Genomic DNA, 19,054 nt, shown 5'->3' on the forward strand with positions numbered 1-19,054 from the left:
ACACGTTATCATAAACTTAATCATTATGTTTTTTTTTTGTTAACCCCTATTTAAATAAACTTATTTTTCTCCAAATGATGTTAAAAAAAAAAAAACTAAAAATTTAAGGTGGGAAACATTGTCGGAAGGATATAATCCATAGAGGGTAGGCAAATCGGTCATTTGATATGCAAACCAATCATATTGGCCCAACCCTGAGAAAAGAAGGTTGCTTCACATACAAACCAAAACTTACAACAACAATAAACCCTTCCCTCCTCTTCACATTATATAAACCATTCATTCTATTCTCTGTTCACATTGTTCACTCTCACTACCACGCATAAACATTGCAATGGCAGACCCAACGGCCATGTACGAGTTCCTCAAGCAGCCCACAAACGGTGGTGTAAAGAGACCACTGCCACCACCTTCCACCACTGCCAACACTACCACCCCTACCACCGCAGCCACCACACGCACCTTCCAATGCCATTTCTGCCACCGCAAGTTCTACACCTCGCAAGCCCTCGGCGGCCACCAAAACGCACACAAGCTGGAGCGAGCAGCCGCGAGGAGGCAAACCAACGGGCTTCTCCCGCCGCCCCCGCTGCCGCTGGAGCCTGCCCTCAAGCAAAGCGAGCCCAGGCCCAGGCCCATGCTGGAGCCACTGGAGCCCTCCACCGGGCTCTTCTTCCACCCTCCCTACTGGCTCGATGTGGAGCCCCTGCAGTTCCAAGCCACCCACCCTTACGTGACCGCCGCCACCCTCCCCGTTCCGTTCCACGCCGCGTCTTCCACCGTACCCCAACAACAGCAGGTCCTTTCCCACAATGTCGACGCCTCCGACCACGTCAACCTCGACCTCACTCTCCGCTTGTGAACAACACGCTCATTCGTTGAGCTCCACGTTAACGTCGTTACTTTGTTTTCTTAAAAAGGTTACAAACGTTTTCATTTCTTCATTACTATGTGTTACGGAAGTGGAAGGGTCTCTTTCTCTTCCCCCCCCCCCTTTTTTTTTCTTTCTTTTTGTTAGGGCTGATGAGAACGGAATTTGTGATGTGGTTTGGTTTAGTAATTATGAAGTGCTAGCTAGGTTCAGTCCAAAATCTCAAGCTACTAATGTTTTAGTATAACTGATATCCCTTATTTATATGAACTTTCTCACGTTTTCTTAAATTTTAGGTTAGTTTCATTTTTTTTTCCCTTATCTTCTTTGCCGTGGTTTCTTATTTTCTCTATATTTAAAATTCGGACAAGCTTTTTTATGACGTTAAATACGTGGAAGAAAAGAAAAACGAAAAGCAATTTTGCATTGTTTTTTTGTAGGTAAAAGAAAGTAGTATAAAATGATGGAGAATGAGTAGTACTGTAATGTGATGAAGCATGAATCTGTTGAGTAATCGCGGGTACATGATTTATTTTTGGTGATTGATTTTGAAGGGATTGGAGTGAGTTAAGGTGAGAATAGATATGTGAGTACTTGGGTGAAATAATGAATGTGTCCTCGTTTGTTGTGTGGTGTAATAGTTATCGTTTCTCGTAATTTCCCTTTTGGAAAAAAAAAATGGTAAGAGGAGAGGGTTGGGTTTTGTTGATAAGCTGAAAGGGGGAAGTGAAAGGCATGAGATGGGTGAGAAATGGTTTGAGATCGAGTAAAGTGGATTCCTACTCAAAAAGAGAGTTTGATGAGACCTTGGTGTTTTCTTTGTGCAATTATTATTCATAAAGCCTTGCGAGGGACCTTGTCAATGTAGTTCCTTCATCTAGCCAAATTATTATCAAGCTATCTATCTATCTATCTATCTATACCTACCACACCACCATTTTCTCAAACCATTTCTAAACGACACACTCTAGCTTTTCCACACTTAACCCATTCCAAATTTTTCTTACATTCTTCTTATTCAACAAAAATTAAACCATCAATCACATGCTTCTTACAAAAGTAAAAAACTTACTACACGTGCCAATAATAACCAAACGTTAATGTAATTCATGGACTGTTGTAATAATAACATATTACGATCACCAAAAGAAACATAAAATTAGTTTCCCTCTAGCCCCTCACCTCAACATCATAACAAAAATGGTTAATACATCTTTTAAAGGATACACTCGGTAAAAAGAAAAAAAAATTAAAAATGTACCAATCAATTCAAAGTATATATATATATATATATATATATATATATATATATATATATATATATATATATATATATATATATATATATAATAAATGAACTAAAATACATTTTAAATAATTATTTTAAAATATTTAAGTTTTTTTTAAGTGCATTTTTTCCATCAACTTTGTTTTAATAACATTTTACAGAAAAAAAAAGATAGTTCATGTACTGTTTAAGAAACATGGAAGAATAATGTATTTTACTAATCGATTTACCAAAATTACATTACAAAAAAAAACCTAAAATCAATCTTTAATTATTTTAAAACATAAAATAATAAATTCATCATAAATTAGGTTAATAGTAGTAAAACATTTTCAAAAACAACCTTTCTCAATTCGTGTTTTCTATTTAAATAATTGCATCGTTGTGATAAAATATTACATTAAAGTTGTTTATGAAGTGTTTGATGAGATGACCATATGAGAATTAATAAATTGTGTTTTTTTCTCATCAGAACCTGATTTTGAGACCAAAACGCCACTCGAATATTGGAGAAATAGTCATAAACTTTAAACTGATTCTGGTTAAATATGCTTTCAAGAAACTGTTCTAATTAGAAGAACAACTAAAGAAGATTTTTAGCTGGTACCATGGAGATAAATTTGGTTGATTAGGACAAAAGATTTATTCTCCGATGCAGAAGTTTGATTGATTGTGTTCTTTTTTTTCTATCAACAAATAATTAAATTAAATTAAAAAGAGTACTTAAGGGTGTTCTAACCCTTATACAAACAATTATGAAAAAAATGATGCTCTTACATAATTTTACATTCCAACAAAACATAATTTGCAGCCTAAACCAAACTCACATGATTGATTGTGTTCTCTAGCACCGAAGAGCTTTATGACCATGTAGCATCAATTTCTTGTCCCTTCTTTTTATTTTATTTTTTAGTTTACTTACTGATTTTTGTGTTTTATTATCAGTATTAGAGAAAAAGTCAAACATGATTTTAATGAAGCGTCGAAAACAACTAAACATAAAAATATGATAATACTTCATTTGAAAAACGATAATTAATCTCAAGAACAAATTTTGTAAGACGTAAGTATTTCATCTAGTATTTCGTCTAATAAATGATATAACTTTGTACAATCTTAATTTATGTTTAATATTACACAAATATGTTTAAATAATCATCATATAGAATTAAGCTAACTTTGTACTAAATGAAAATGCATAAAATGCTTATTCTATTATAGGGAATGTCTATCACTTTCGTATGTCAAGAAAGATATGTTAGACAAAGGACAAGTAACATAAAAGGATATATATTTTGATAAAAAATAAAAGTTATTTTTCTTCAACAATTCGATGAATTAAGTGATACATAATCGGGAACGAAAATGATTTTTTGACTACTAAATTTTGATAACTTTTTCTTACAATCTTAGGTATCATTTTCTAAGTGGTTTTTCATTTTTCATTTTTCTCATTCTCAATATTCAAAAACCACTTAAAAGATGACATTTTATGTTGTAAGAAAAAGTTGTCAAAATTTAGTAGTCAAAATATCATTGTTCAATATGAAAGTATTGTTTACATAGTAAGACATTACAATTTAGACAAATAAAGAACAATATAAGTACATCCCACGATTCGGGTGTTGAAGAAAAGTTAATTATTGTTGCTTGAAGTGCACTAAATGCATTTACCAATATCAAGCTCTTCATATGAAAGAAAGAAACCAAAAAAAAGCACAAGTTGCTCAACACGCATAAATAGTTTTACAACAACTATTTTCTTTGGAGCCTATATAAGACATTTTAAGTAGCAACATAAGAAGAAACAATAGAAGAAGAAGAAGAGAGACCATACTATATAGTGCTAAAATGTTACAAAAAATTCAGAACCAACTAAAGCTTCAAAGAAGAACACCATTCGTGTTCAATCACGAGCCAAACCAATCTAGATGAGTAAATCTATGATTTGTTTTAAGAAAAAATCCATTTCAATTTTCGTCATTCTTTGAAATCTTATCCATTGGATTTTGGACATAACCCCTGATCTAAGAACCCAAAACATAATGAACTTGTTAGAATTTGAACAAATATGAAGAAGTGGTATTCGTCAATGAGTTCCTTCAAAATAAGCCCTACCCCCTCAGTTGTCGAGTAAAGACATTAGCATCGAGGAATTTTGTTGACTCATTTTACAATTGGTACATTTGAATAAGGTGCATATTTTCCCCTTGTTCTTGGATATGATTAAATAATTTGCTTCCCTTTAATATTATAATAAGGGTTAAATATGTTTTTAATTCCTGAACTTTGACTCTAAATTGAAATTGTTTCTTATCCAGAACTTTGATATATTTTGATCCCCAAAATTTTAAGATGAATTGATCTATAGTCCTTTTATTAACCAAATTATGATACATTTTTTTGACCTGCCAAATGCATTTCATGCTAGCATTTGAGTTGTTTATACTTTTGACACATTTTCACTTCAATGTCAACTGGAAAACACGTTCGACACATCAAAATAATTTAACGTAATTAGGTTAAAATGACTATATTTATTTATGTTTTAAGTTTAGGACTAAAATATATCAAAATCTCGAACATGAATAAATTTGAATTTCATATCAAAACTTAAAGACTAATACTTAACACTTATATAATGTCACTAGTTCTTGTTTTGGGCTTAAGCGTGGCTTTAATCGAAGAGTATCTTTGTTGTGTCATCAAATACAACACTACAACTACATCGTGGACATGAAGGCATGTTCTCATAACTTCTTTATTTCAAATTAAGTTATAGCGTAAATATTCTCTACCGATAGGAATAATATAATTATCTTCTTGCTTGAACATAGTCAACTCCCTCTCAATAGTATCACACGCCTTAGGTTGAATGGGAGTTCTGAAAGTGTTACCACTTCATTGAACATTTTGGATTTCAACTAAATCATCAACCTTTAATAGTTGTTAAGATCTCTTCAAAGTTTGTCAAACTACATCAATTCTTGATTTTCTTTCTCCAAGAGACTTCTCTAAAATATATGTTATCGTATATATGATTGTATTTTTCAATATACATCGTATGTTTTAAAAACCACTTCGTTAGTTTAGGTTTTACAGTAACATTATTCTTGTGAAATCATCAATATATAATGTTTTTCTCTATACATATATTATAGTTTAGACTATTTCAGTCTTTTATGCACATTTCTATATTAAATATTTTTTAAACTAATTTCTCTTGTGATAATAAGATAAGACAAAAGAAAATAAATAAAGAAGTTTACATATATAAGTGAAAAGATATATTAAAAAATAAATATGTGAAAAAAGGGAATTATTTTTATATAGTTATAAACTTTTCTAGAAACTGAAATATATTTCCTTTCCGGAAGGTTGTTTTCTTATATGTATAACTAAGCACGTCCTCGTCACCGTGACTGCATGATGGTTGAAATCGCGTAACGATCAATTCTTCGTACTAATTGTACTTATCTTATCCACGCTTATAAATTAAGTTATTTTATAATCGTTATAACTCATATCACTATCACACACATTGGTAAAGGTTAAAAACGACTTAAAGTGAATAATTGATGAAGACTTACCGAAAGATTAAAAACGACTTAACCATTTTTAACAATTTTTTAGTGAACAATTAAAAAGATAAAGTATAAAAAGATCAAAGATAAAAAAAAAATATAGTAAAATGTTCAATTCAAAATATAACGTTTTTATACCAAAGTTATTTACTAAAATAAACTTCAAATTTAAGTATTTATTATGTGTGTCCCACTTAGAAATTCAATGGTGGCTTTGATTTAATTCAAAGGCATTGATAGAGTGGTGGTTGAATAGAATGTTGCCTCGTGCTTGCTTCCGTGTATGAATCAGCTGCTTGAATCAAAATTCAAAACAACGAACATCAAATAAACACGTGTGGATTTGCTTGGATTACATCAAATCAATTAAACAAAGGAATTTTGGTGCCAAATCATCACCCTGCTGCCACGTGTAGATATACTTCAACCAATTTCCAATTCTTCAATTAAAACAAAGAATTTAACTGCTTCCAAGTTTCCTTGCAAGTTCTTGATCAAAAGCCACTGAATTAAATTTCTTTGACAAAATCAAATTTCAGCTATAATATGAATAATAAATTAGCTTGTTTTGTGTGTAAAAAATCAAATTTCAAATGTTGGAATTTTGGAATGAAAACCATTAGTGGCCTGGTATAATAGTCGATGCCCTAGGGCTCTGTAGGGGTCCATTTCCCTTTTTTCTTTTAAGTAAGCAATACATCTCTCAACCTCAGACTTCACATGCAAATAAAACTCTTGAGATTTCTCCTTCTTTTGCAGTTCTTGTTCCCTTCCTGTCAAAAAATATCTCTATTAAAGGAAAAATAGTAATCTAACACCACATTTTATGTGCATTCCAAATTGGGCATATACCTTTCGTTTCCAATGGTTTTCCAAAATAATAGTAGAACCGGCCTGGAACTTTCGGCAAAATCAAAGGCAAATGCACTTGTTGATTTCCCACCTCACCACTAACACCACTCCTACATTTCCAATATAATCATGCATATGCACAAATATACAAAATATACATAAAATATGAATTTTTGCTCAATTTTTCTGTGTTGTTTTTAAATCTATTTATTTTAATATTTATCAAGGATTTTGTGTTTTTCTATCTGTTGTCCTTTGAAAATATTTTTATTTTAATATTTATTAAGGTAGTAGATTTAAGTATAATCCAATCTTAAAAAGTTGAGTTGTTTTACTTTTATTTTTTAAAGTATTTTATGTTAATAATTATTAAAATAAGTTTAAACTTAATTTAACATTACAAAATTGATTTAATAAGATGAGATTTGTTCTTACTTATATACCATAATAAGTTTAAGAATAAAGGAATTTGATAGCTAGTGACATGATAAACTTAAATCTCAACAAAAATAGACTTTTATAGTTCTAATATTAATATATTAAGATACCATGTTTAAACTTAATTCAAACCTACAAATTGACTTAATAAAATAAATTGTATTTATTCTAACCTACAAGATATCTCAAACAATATTTAATATATTATAAAATATTCAATTAATGTATTTCGAAGTCCTAACAAATAAATAATAAAAAAACTCAATAAACAATAAAAATGTGATATATTTCATAATTTGGTTTAAAATAAAAAACACAAGATATACCTCAATTGTGGAGCCTCTTCTGTGAGGCTTTCTATTTCAGACCTAAAGTAAGGAATCTTCACCAAGTCATCATAATCAAAAACAACCTGAAAAGACCAATGTGATATAATCTGTTATTCTAAATCTAAATCGAGCATCTACATATCATGGGACAATTAAATTCAATTATGGACGTTTTCATATATTAAGAAAATATATAAGAGGGATTTAGAGTCATAAGTAACCTCTATATAACATCTACAGAAAATATGAAAGCACGCAATTTATAAATATTAGAACAATTCAATAGTTTTTGCTTAAACACATAATTTAATCTTTATACGTGTTTTGGTTTCTTAATGTAAACCTTTTTAAGTCCTTTTTTACATGTACAAACGTTATATTTTTTCTCTGTTGTCATAACATTATCTATAGCAATCCTATGTTGACGATTAACCGTTTAAGCATTTTTATTTTAGTCTTTATTATCATGACATCATCATGCTAACAATCCTATGTTAACCTTTTAAGCATTTTAATTTGATCTCTATTCATATAATACATTCCTGGTTTATTCTATACAAATATGATGAATTTTTAGTTTAGTCCTTAATGTGTAAAATACCCTTAATTTAGTTTTTATTCATGTACATTTTTTATTCTAAGAGACTAAATGAAGAATCGTAACTGAATTAAATATACCCTACATCTAACTTAAAAATGTTTAAACTTTTAACTGTCAACATAAAATTGTTAAAAACTAGCCATGACAACAAAAGCTAAACTTGTTTTCAAATGTAGAAATTGATTTAATAAGTTTATGTGTGGAAACCAAATTACAAATGTATAAGGATTAATTAAAGAGGTCCAAAGGCTTCAAAAGTAGTGAAGAAAAAAAAAAGGCTTCAAGCATTTCAATCAGCGAACCAAAATTAAACCCCAAAGTTCATAGACAAAAGTATGTAAAAATTATAAGTTTAATAGAATTAATGCTTTCGATAAAAAGGTACAATGAATTCATAAAGGAAATGATTGATTCAGAAAAACACCAAAACTTACTTTACCAAGGTCATCTTCTCCAACTACACCAAAAGGAACAATTTTGGCTCCAAATCTTGCTGCCATCCTTACAAACTCGGATTGTTCGGGCCAGAACAATTTGTACTCTTCACCCTGATATTATTACAATGCTGAAGACTGTAAGTAAGTCCAAAAAATATAATGACACTCTTTCAAAAAATGCAAGATATTTCAGAGCATAAACACAGAGACAGATAAAGTGAGGTTATGGAGAATATGCAATATAAGTTTAGTATGAAGTTCATAAATCATAGTATGCAATAGTGATTTGGATTTACCTTCCTATGAAAAGCCTCGCGTATTCCTCCAGGATATAGCAGGACATGAGAGTTGGAAGAAAAAAGCTTGAAGATGTTGGTTGGTCCTACAGGGACAGCACCCATGATTCTGAGATGATCAAAATAAGATATATCTGGCAATTTTCCTTTTTTAGATCTCACAAAAAACAAGGGATGTGCCATCGCTCTAACAATGATATTTCTTTCAGAAAAAAGTCTACACAACAGGGGAATTGTGTCTAATCCCAACAGCATGTGGTCGCCAACAAACAAAACAGGCCCCTCTGAAGGAATTCCAGCAAGGCCTTTTACAACCGTCCCATCCTCCATTGTTGAGAGCATCACACTTGCCACAAGGTTATACAAACTGTGACCATTACAAGTGAAAAAGGTGTCATTGGTATAACTAGTATCAGTTTATCAATATATATATGATCAAATTAACCCAATTGTATTTACCTGAATGATTCTATTACTTTTCTCACCTCATCAGGCGTTGGGGGAATAAAATCAGATAAATAATCGTGATGTTTGCCACGGCGGTAGTGTGAAGTTCCCTTGATTATGGTTACCAGGTCAATGCTTCCTTCCTGCTACTTGTGGATAGAGGCACCATATTAGGGTTTTTTCTTCCAATTGATGATCCATGCCTGAATTCAAACACAATGCCAGGGATCCATTCAAAAAGGTTGAAATGGAGAATGACATACCAAGAATAGGAAATGGCCACTGCCATCAAATTTACGAAGCTCGCATTTAGAGTTAGGCAGTAACTTGAGTAGTCTTTCACCTTCCTGCTGACTAGGTAGTAGCTCATCCTTTCCACTACAAGGGCAAATAACAAAGTAAGTTTCACTTCATACAATTGAAAAGTATGCAATGGGATTTACTTACAATCCACGCTGGGAATTCATTATAAAATTTTTAAGTTAATGTACAACATAAAAGGAATTGCTGTCAGGAATGGGAAATTCCACTAGTTTCATCATTATATAATTTTGTTTTCGGTTAAAATGCAAGTACTTCTACTACCAATTAAGATTTTATTTCCGTTTGTATATTTTCGAGCGAATTTATTGAATTACACGGTACTAATAAGATATGAGTCTAATTTGCATTAAGAAGTGAGATTACCTCCAACCAAAAACTTTAAACAATGAATCAATAGATCTTTTTTCTTATAACTTACTCAATTTTTTCATCTTTATTAGACGTGAAACTTTGACTAAGTTGGATTTACAACAATTTCTCCCTGGAGTGTGATTCCTTTCGTATTGGTACATTTTCTTGAATGGAAACATTTCAAACTATAAGTACTTCTTACTTGTCCTAGTGTTGATCATAACGAGATACACTTGTGTAAATATTGTGAGAAAGATTTTTGATGCAGAACTATACTGTAATATACCGGAAAGATTCAATAATAATTTTCCAACAAAGTCTAAGTGTAAGATACTTCACTTCTAGCAGAAAGCTAAAATTTAACAAAGAACTTATGATTCAGTATTTTAACATAATAAGATGTACAATGTCAAAGAAATGAACCTGCAAAGTATCAAAGTCTGAGCTTGGATTGAATAAAGTCGTGAATTGGCATAAGCAGAAGCTGACTTAAGCATCTTTAGTTTCCACAGAAGTGTTTCTTTTGGTAATATCTCGGCAAGAATCTGAGAGTTGAATAAAGATTACATTTTCAATATTGAAAGTAAATTAGGGATAAAGCTCAAACTAAAAATAAAAAGTCCAAAGTAAACAAACTTCAGTCAAGTCAATCAATTTACTTCAAATTCCAGCATATTCTCACTTTTATGAAGTTTTGGTTACAAGAAAGAAGAGAAAATACGGTATCCAATTTTCAATTTATTCTTCTGGAAAATGCCCTTGCATTATCATTAATTTTCATACAAAATGCTTCACATATTAAAAATCATGAAGAAAAGATCACACACTATTGTTCCAATATAAATGTCTCCATTTTTTTAACTGAAGTGATAATTGAACCTTACCGGCAGAGATAATAAGAAAGTTGTAAAATCCTTTACTAGCACTCTAGCTGTAGTTTGTAGGGGCAGCCCTTGCACCACACTATCCAACGCCAGCCCTTGAAGCAGAAAATTTAGCATAAGCCCCTATAACATTGAAGTTAAAGTACCTGCTGATCTAATATTCTAATTAACTAAAAAAAATTTATACTTCATGAATATTCAGTTGTAGATAAGCAAAAACAACAAAAAATGGAGACTCTTGTTTCACTAGTCACCTTTTAAATGACAAAAAGAATCATATACTATCCAGCAAAGGTGTGAAACATTTATGTTGTCAAGGAAGAAAATGAGATATATCCACAAGACATTTATATAACAACTCATAATCAAATGAACGATTTGTAAACTATATGACATCTATAAACATTTCAAATTAATGAATTAAAAGAAAGGAATACATGTCCATGATTTAAAAAACTGAAAAAACCAGAAACCTACAATTGACTAAGCAACCGTCACTCACTAATGAGACTGACATTTGGTATAAAAGTCTACCCAGTATCAGGTTTTACGTTTCAAGAGTGGCCCTTTTATTTAAAGTATCTAATCCCTTATACACAGCGCAGGTTACGAGAGTTTTCATCAGAGGGAACAGTAGCTTATTTTACAAAAGTTCAGCTGCAAAAAATAAGGTATCATTTGAATAATAAAATAAGATGAACCAAACACAAATAGTTTATTTTGGCTTGAATAATCATGAAAAAGTAATTCAAGACACCAAAGAGCTCTTAAGGTGGAATATAAACCCAAAGATATATGCTATGGATCTTTATTAGAAACAAGTTCTTAGAAAAAGGAAAAAAAAAAGCTTAGCCTTCACTTCAGAGCAAGATACACAAACCTTCGGTCAATTTGAGAATGTCATGCAAACCAGGAGAGAGTGAATGAGGCAAAGCTTCCAATAATGGTGTTAGAAGCTGCAAGTGGGACCTGCTGAACGAAGTAGCTGCCAAATTGGGTGGGGAGGAAGGTGACATCAGGTTTTGTCCATCTTTAAATCATATGCAGTTACAGAGAATCAACTTGAATATTGTATACTACATGTCATTCAAAGCTCTAACCAAGGAACTCATTTCCTAAAGTCAAGGTCAAACCAAGAATATATATATTAAATCTTGACTTCTACTTGATGTGTGGTCCATTTCATCAGTATACATATATAACAGTGAAATGGTAGTGCCCAGTGGCTACTGGAAATTCTGTGAAGCTAAACTCTTACTTTCAGTCATTTTTATGGTGCTGAATTTCTGGAACAACGAAGAGAATAAATGTTATCTACATTACTAAAGGTTACCTGGGTTTGCCAAAATTAATACAAAATCAATATCAGGGTTAAGTGCTGCAACAGCGAGTGCAAGGCATGCTCCTAAAGATTCTCCAACAAGATATATGGGCCTGTTTCGTGAACGTTGATATTCCGACCTTACTGTTACCTCGACTATTTTCACAAGGTCTGCGAGAGGGAAATATACCAATTAATAAATTATGCTGGAATACATCATTGAAAGATTACATAAATTTTCTGAAAAGGTAGCAGAGGAAAAACAACAAAATAAATTAATGGTTGGTGACAGAGTTTAACATGAGCATGGAATAGTGTAACTAGGTGCAGGGGGAAAAAGTACCTGGAAATGGTGTCCGGTCTGCTACTGGGATATGCAAGCACCACGTATCAAAAATCCTTCATTCAAGAAAAAAACAACAAAAATAGTATTTCTCACAAAATCAATACGAAGATAACTTTTGCTTTCAAATTCATTTCGTTGCCTAAAAAGTGCATTTTTAAAATATTGTAATTTGGCCTTCACATTAAATGAACACAAACCTCCCCAGTTTCTGATGTTGCAAAATAAGTCCAAGTCCCACGCCATCGATCCCTGTAAAATTTAGAACGAAAAATTTATAAAATGTTTAGGCAGAGCTATCAAACTAAGAGGTCGAAAGAGTTAAGATATATAAACGTGACATAGATATCACGCATAGACGTGTAACAAAAAAATCAACACATAGATATCAAAGTCTGTTGCTATGTTTTGGAAATTCGTCGGTGAGAGTGATAAGCATAATCCTTTGTATCTTTTGAGTTGAATGCACATTTAAAAGACTGAAAACTTGCTACCAAACACACATTATAGCTACGAACAGAATTGAAAACACAGGGAATGAGTCAACGAAAGTACGTTGTGAAAACAAACAAAAAAGGAAACGTGACAAAATAAATATAAACTTAAGGCCTAAAATTCAAGAAAAAACAGGACTACAATTATAGGTAATAAATGACTTAATATTCTTTACCGACTTTTTTTTATGATGTCCTTCTATTAAATTTTCAAAATATATTAAAATTGATGTATTAAATTTTTTTAATACATTTTAAAACATCAAAATCAATACTGTTTTTGGTGTATTTGGAAAGCTCGGAAGAAGATAGTACCAAAAGTTTTAAAAACAATCCAAATTTGAAATAAATATCCTACACCTGAAATCCGAATTAATTGAAAATAAAGTTTCAATTGACTAGCTTATAAAAAAATTGCATCACTGTAATATTTATTAAGAAAAAAAAAAACCTAACCCAAACTTTGTATATTATGCAGTTTTTTCTTTCGATTTTCTACCTCTTTGATAGAGAGACCAATATTAGGAAAATTTAAATAATACCATGATCAAATTATTTATCTAATATAAATAGATTTGAAATGAAATCGTTAGTTTACTTCATTTCACTTCTTAATGTAATGAGTAAACGATAAATTGAATCCTGAAAATATTATGCACTATCACTCAAATTTTTAGAATTAATAAAATAAATTTAAAAAATCACGATTATCAATTTATAGGAGATAGATGCAAGCTGCGGTAATGACATATTTCATTCTCGAAAGTATATCTTTCTTTTCTTTTGTCCCTCGCATTGGTCCATGTCATGAAAATGAACGTGAACATGATGTCACTTTATAGCGAGACAAACTTACCCAAATTATATGAAAAACAGAAAAAGGGAAGTTCCTTTCATCCTAAATTTGCATAAAAAAATATAATTACTTATTTGATTCTCTAATTTTTTAGTTTAGTTTAATTTGGTACTTGTAATTTTTGATTGATTCAATTTAGTACCTCAATTATTTAAAATGCTTCAATTTGGTTTCTATATTAAGTTAGAGTTAACATCAGACACATATCAAGTTATGAAATTTTATAATTTTAATTCTTTTTATTTTTTTTTAATTTAAATTTTTTCTAAAAATTTATAATCTGCCATGTGTCAGGTTATTGTCGTGCCACGTGACAATTTACCGTCATGATACATGACAGTAGTAAAATTTGTTTTGAATTTTGTCCTCTAATAAAATTTTTTGTTCAATTTAGTACTTAATTTTTTTTAAAATGATCCAATTTTTTCCTTTCAAAATTTGACACCAAATTAGTAAATAAGTTTAATTATAACTTATATATACATATTCAAATTACTGTTTTGAATTTATGCATCAAATCACTACACCTAAATATTCAAATTATTTTATTTTTATGTGTAAAAAATTATAAAGGTAAAAATATAAAAAATAAAATAATTTGAATATTTAGGTAAAGTGGTTTGATGATATTAAAAAAAATTATTGTAACATGTATATAAATTGTAATTAAGTTTATTTACTAATTTAATCTCAAATTCAAATTGAAAAGAATAAAATTGGATCATTTTTAAAATAGGGTACTAAATTAAACCAAAAATTTAAAATAGAGGACTAAACTAAAAACAAGTTTTATCACTGCCACATGTCATGATGACTGTAAATTGCCATGTGGCACGACAGTTACATGACACGTGACAGATTATAATTTTTTAGAAAAAATAAAATTAAAAACTAAAGAAATATTAAAAAAAGTAAAAAGTTTCACGACTTGACACATATCCTGTACGAACACGGTGTTAACTCTACCTTAACGGAGATGACTAAATTAAATCCTTTTAAATAATTGAGGTACTAAATTGAACCAACAAAAAATATGGGGATCAAATTGAACTTAACAAAAAACTTACGATACCAAATTAGTAATTATAAAAAAAAAATCTAAAACAATTTTGAAAGATTTAACTTTCGTCCTAAAAATTTATTTTATTTTTTAATCTAACCATAAAAGTAAGTTGTTTTTGAACAGTTAAATTAAAATAAAAAAAAATAGATGAAGAAGTAACTCTTTTAAAATTAATTCACGAGCATAAATAGATAGAATACAGGTGTTACTGCCCATATCCCATCAAATATTTTGTCTCTTTCTATTCAGTTTAGAATGAACTTAATGTAATTTTTCATTTCAGAGATCTCTTTATGAAATAAATAGAGGTAGAAGAATTGTACGGAATGTAAGAAGTTATAAGACAAAGTGAGAATTTCAACATTCTTTTTCAATGTAGATAAGGACGCTTTTATGTTTCAGTCCATTTTTGAGCGATCAATCACAAGAAATAAGTTGATACATTTGTATCCATTCCTAATTCTACCATTAAAGATGGTTGTAAGCTTTAAAATTTATTTTAAAAAAATCACAAAATTCTCAGTCCAAATGTAATATTTATCCATTTATTTCACTGTATTTTCATTTATAACTGATGTAATTATTGTTGTAAAATATTTTTTTACTAGTGAACATGTGATATAGATTGAATCAAGTTACAAAATTTTCAGTTTATAAAAAACTAAATCAAATTGAACTTAATCATTTTAACAATTCATGTGAGTAACATGGGCTCACTACTCCCCGTCAGAGACAGCCAACCTTTGTGTTATTTCTTTTTTCCTTCACTGATTATTTTTCATTCAATCTTCTATATTCCATTTGTTTACAGAAAACTAAAAGGACAAATAAAATTTTGTTTAAAATGTTCGGAACCCATCCTAAAATGTCTTTCTAACTTAATATCTCACGTAATAATTAAGGAAAACTTTTATTTGTTACTGTGAAAATTTTTAAAATATCCAGAACGAAAAATTCTTTTTTATTTGTTTGAGAAAGGGATCTTTCCTTTCTTCTGAAGACATCAAATAATCTATTATTGAAGAACGAATTAGGTGTGAGTTGTATGCCAGCGTAAGTTGGATGGAAGAAGAGGAAGGGATTGACTAGGGTAGCATATGAGGAGTTTTAATATTTCTTAATATTTATATTTTCAAATGGGATTAAGATTAAATTTAATGTTATTAATTTGGAGTATTTATTATTTTTTAGTAAAATATTTTAATTAATTAAGAATATTTAAATGATAAGTAATACATTATTACATTATAATAGAATTTCTCAAAAGAGCACAAAAAATTATGTGAAAATAATATAAGGGGTCACGCTCTCTCTTAGGAAAATGCCAAAAATGAGTTCTTGAAAATAGAGTAATGATAAATTGGCTGTATTGCTATTTTTAGTAAAGGAAAGAGTAATTGAAAGGTTTGATAAATGAAAGATAAGAAGAACAAAACAAAGAAAGGAATCGAAATGAAAAAGAGATTAAGGATATCAGTATTTCACAAAAGTCAAACGACAAACAATATCTAAACTTAAGGTTTCCAATACAGGATCATTTATGAAAATTTATTTTATTTTATGTCAATTTTATTGTGCTACATTATTTTTGAAATATTTACATATTTTTTTAGAAAATCTTCGCTTTTGTAATTATATATTAACTTAAGTTTTAAATTTAGTTTTAATAAAGTATCTTACAAAATGTAGGTTTTTCAAGCTATTATATTTGCGTCAGGTATTTGCATTATACGCGTAAAAGAATATTCTAAATTTTATCAAAACAAAAAATAGTTAAGACATAGAAAAAATAGATGACATGCATATAAAATACCACTAGTTTAGTAAACTTTTAATAAATTTTTAATAGTAATAAATTATGAATTGTATAGAATTTTATTTCCATAAATTACTAGTAAGCAACTACCATTTCAAACATTTAGCGATTTTTATATTACAGGGAAAATGAGATTGTTTACACTGAAAAAAATTAGAAATAAAATAAAACTAGTAAAATTCAGTATTTGATGTAATAAAATAAACATTTTAATATATATTCATAAAATAATATATAAAATAAATCATCAAAACTACTTTGATAGAAAATTAACTTTTAAAATATTAATCAAAGTTAAAATATATTCAAAATTAAAAATTATTATCAAATTTGAGTAAATAATAAATTTATATTTCAAAATAATAATATTTGAAATAAATTACTTTAAAAAATATCAAAATTTAAATTAATTAACTAATTGATTTTATTTAATATTTAATATTTTTGTCTTGATTATTTATTTTAATACCACACTATATTAATTAGTTTAAAAAAAATAAATTAAGTAATTTTTTACTTTAAAATAACATTTATTGCTTTTTAATTAATTATTTTTATAATATAAAATAATATATTAATAAAATATTAAATTAATTTAGTTTGATTTATTTTTTATTTATTACTTTGTTATATATATATATATATATATGTGTGTGTATGTATATATAATTAGCAAAAAAAAATATTTATTATTATTATTATTACTATGACTCATACATATTTTATTATTATTATTTACTTAACACTAAAATTATTATTGATTATTATACTTTTTTTAAAATCTTTTTCTATGGAGGGTGGAAAACTGAATTACGAACTTTATTCTCCTGTATTAAATTTCGTTTTCAGTCTTTCAATTTGTTTTCCGTCCGAGTGCGCGACACTTCTGGAAAAAAACACCCGTTACCATTTGAGCTTGTGTATTCCTTAACGGTATTATTTGAGCTTATGTGTACTCCATAATAGCTTTTCTTTTTATGCAGCATTGAATGATAGTTAAACAATACATCAATAATTTTTATCATCCATATAAATAACCAAAAAAAAATAGAACAAAATAAAAGATAATTACAAATTATTTAATTATTACTTTTTACATAATTAGCGCAATTAAATGGAAATAGCAAAAAAGGAAATAATTAAATTTTATACTAAAATATAAATTTATACATAAATTTAATGTCAATTAATTAAATTAATCAATTTATTTAAATACATAAATTAACTAAAAGGCAAATAAAATGATAAGGAAGAAAATACTGACCCGGCAAAAAGAGCAGTAGAGGAGAATTATCCAAACGCCAAGCGCACTCCAACGGCGAAAACCACCGCGGCGGTCCACCGTCCGGTACGATCAACTCCTTCGATTGCTCCAAATATTCCTTCCAACCATTCGTCCATACCTTTTCCTTCTCTTTCTTCTCTTCTGCGCGCTTCATCTCAGCCGTCGTCGCGACCCGCGTAGTCATAACTGAAGTTCGGTAAGAGTTCAGTTTTCCGACCGGCGACGGCGGATGACAGCGGAAGGGCGCGGCGGGAAAGAGAAAGGCTGTGGTGGCTGCCATGCCGGTGGAAGATTCGAAATATATATATGAGAAGGTTGGAGGAAGTAACTAAGGTAACTGAAAAGCAAATTAGAAAATGAATAGTTGGTGAGTCTAACAACAAATGAGGACTCTATTATTTATATATAGAGAACGATAATCTGAAAAAAGGAAGTCAAATTTATTAAATTACACTACCATGAAACTGTTGAATAATTGACACCACCAGCAAGGAACCCTTCTTTCTTAGTATAATCTCCCCACTATTATCTACAAATTTAAAAAAAGAAAACGTTTTACATATGCCTCTGCATTTTTTCTACACCAATCCAAAACCAATTAAAAAATAATATTTTCTATTTTTCTCATCGATTCATCTTAAGTTATTTTACATTTGAAGAAAACTATGGAGTATTATCTATCATTAGAAAATTCATTTACACAAGTGAATTCATTTCTACCAAATTTACCCGAGTTTGGTGGCTGTCGGGAAATTGGAAACGGTGACACCAAATTTAATTATATTTATCTTTATTTCTAAATTAAAAATTATTTCCATCTTTGATATGAGATTTGTGTATCACATTTTTGTCTGCTTTAAACGTTGATTAAATAATTTTTTTTATAAAAATAAATTACAGTAAGAAACATATTATTAAAAAGGAAATGTCAAGAATCTGTACTTTTTTAGTGTCAACATTTAAACAAAAAATTATAATAATATAAATATTAAAACTAAATTATAAAAAGTAATAAATAATTTTATGTAATCGAAAGTTTATTTGAGTAAGAATAGATAAGCCTACGTTGAGGTATGCTGACCTCAAAGACTAAAAGAAAATCATAATACACGTAAATAACAGTTAAACCATGTTGACATACATAACAGTTAAAAGTTTTTAAACGGCCAGTCGT

At 29.4% G+C, this 19,054-nt stretch overlaps 2 protein-coding genes across 6 annotated transcripts; one reads left to right on the plus strand and one right to left on the minus strand.

The window, feature by feature from the left end:
- Positions 1-334: 334 nt before the first annotated feature.
- LOC114189519 (uncharacterized) lies at positions 335-862 on the plus strand. The gene has a single exon (XM_028078111.1). The coding sequence runs from the start codon at positions 335-337 to the stop codon at positions 860-862; it is 528 nt and encodes a 175-aa protein (XP_027933912.1).
- Positions 863-5,907: 5,045 nt separating this feature from the next.
- LOC114175879 (phytyl ester synthase 2, chloroplastic-like) lies at positions 5,908-18,402 on the minus strand. Of its 5 annotated transcripts, XM_085670698.1 has the most exons (15): positions 18,338-18,402; positions 17,860-18,217; positions 12,567-12,618; positions 12,367-12,422; positions 12,036-12,194; positions 11,583-11,687; positions 10,703-10,797; positions 10,242-10,363; positions 9,407-9,521; positions 9,156-9,289; positions 8,697-9,063; positions 8,398-8,511; positions 7,360-7,445; positions 6,596-6,705; positions 5,909-6,516 (listed from the first exon to the last, which is right to left on the minus strand). In XM_085670698.1, exons 2-15 carry the CDS (start codon positions 18,158-18,160, stop codon positions 6,326-6,328), a joined length of 2,007 nt encoding a protein of 668 aa, XP_085526824.1. In that variant the 5' UTR covers positions 18,161-18,217; positions 18,338-18,402; the 3' UTR covers positions 5,909-6,325. The 5 variants fall into 5 exon arrangements, with proteins under 5 accessions (XP_085526836.1, XP_085526824.1, XP_085526821.1 ...); XM_085670710.1 differs by lacking the exon at positions 18,338-18,402 and having other exon boundaries at positions 5,908-6,516; positions 6,596-6,693; positions 17,860-18,263; XM_085670695.1 differs by lacking the exon at positions 18,338-18,402 and having other exon boundaries at positions 17,860-18,263.
- Positions 18,403-19,054: the final 652 nt, after the last annotated feature.

This window comes from Vigna unguiculata, chromosome 1, assembly GCF_037176805.1.
Source record: "Vigna unguiculata cultivar grain cowpea cultivar isolate G323 ecotype 2 chromosome 1, ASM3717680v1, whole genome shotgun sequence".
In the NCBI taxonomy this organism is placed as follows: domain Eukaryota; kingdom Viridiplantae; phylum Streptophyta; class Magnoliopsida; order Fabales; family Fabaceae; genus Vigna; species Vigna unguiculata.

Coding starts and splice junctions, on each gene's coding strand:
- LOC114189519 (XM_028078111.1), top strand. CDS start 335: ATGGCAGACCCAACGGCCATGTACGAGTTCCTCAAGCAGCCCACAAAC.
- LOC114175879 (XM_085670698.1), bottom strand. CDS start 18,160: ATGGCAGCCACCACAGCCTTTCTCTTTCCCGCCGCGCCCTTCCGCTGT. Junction 10,364..10,702: donor CTTTCTTATTATCTCTGCCG/GTAAGGTTCAAT, acceptor TTCAACTCTCAG/ATTCTTGCCGAGATATTACC. Junction 9,290..9,406: donor GTGGCCATTTCCTATTCTTG/GTATGTCATTCT, acceptor ATCCACAAGTAG/CAGGAAGGAAGCATTGACCT.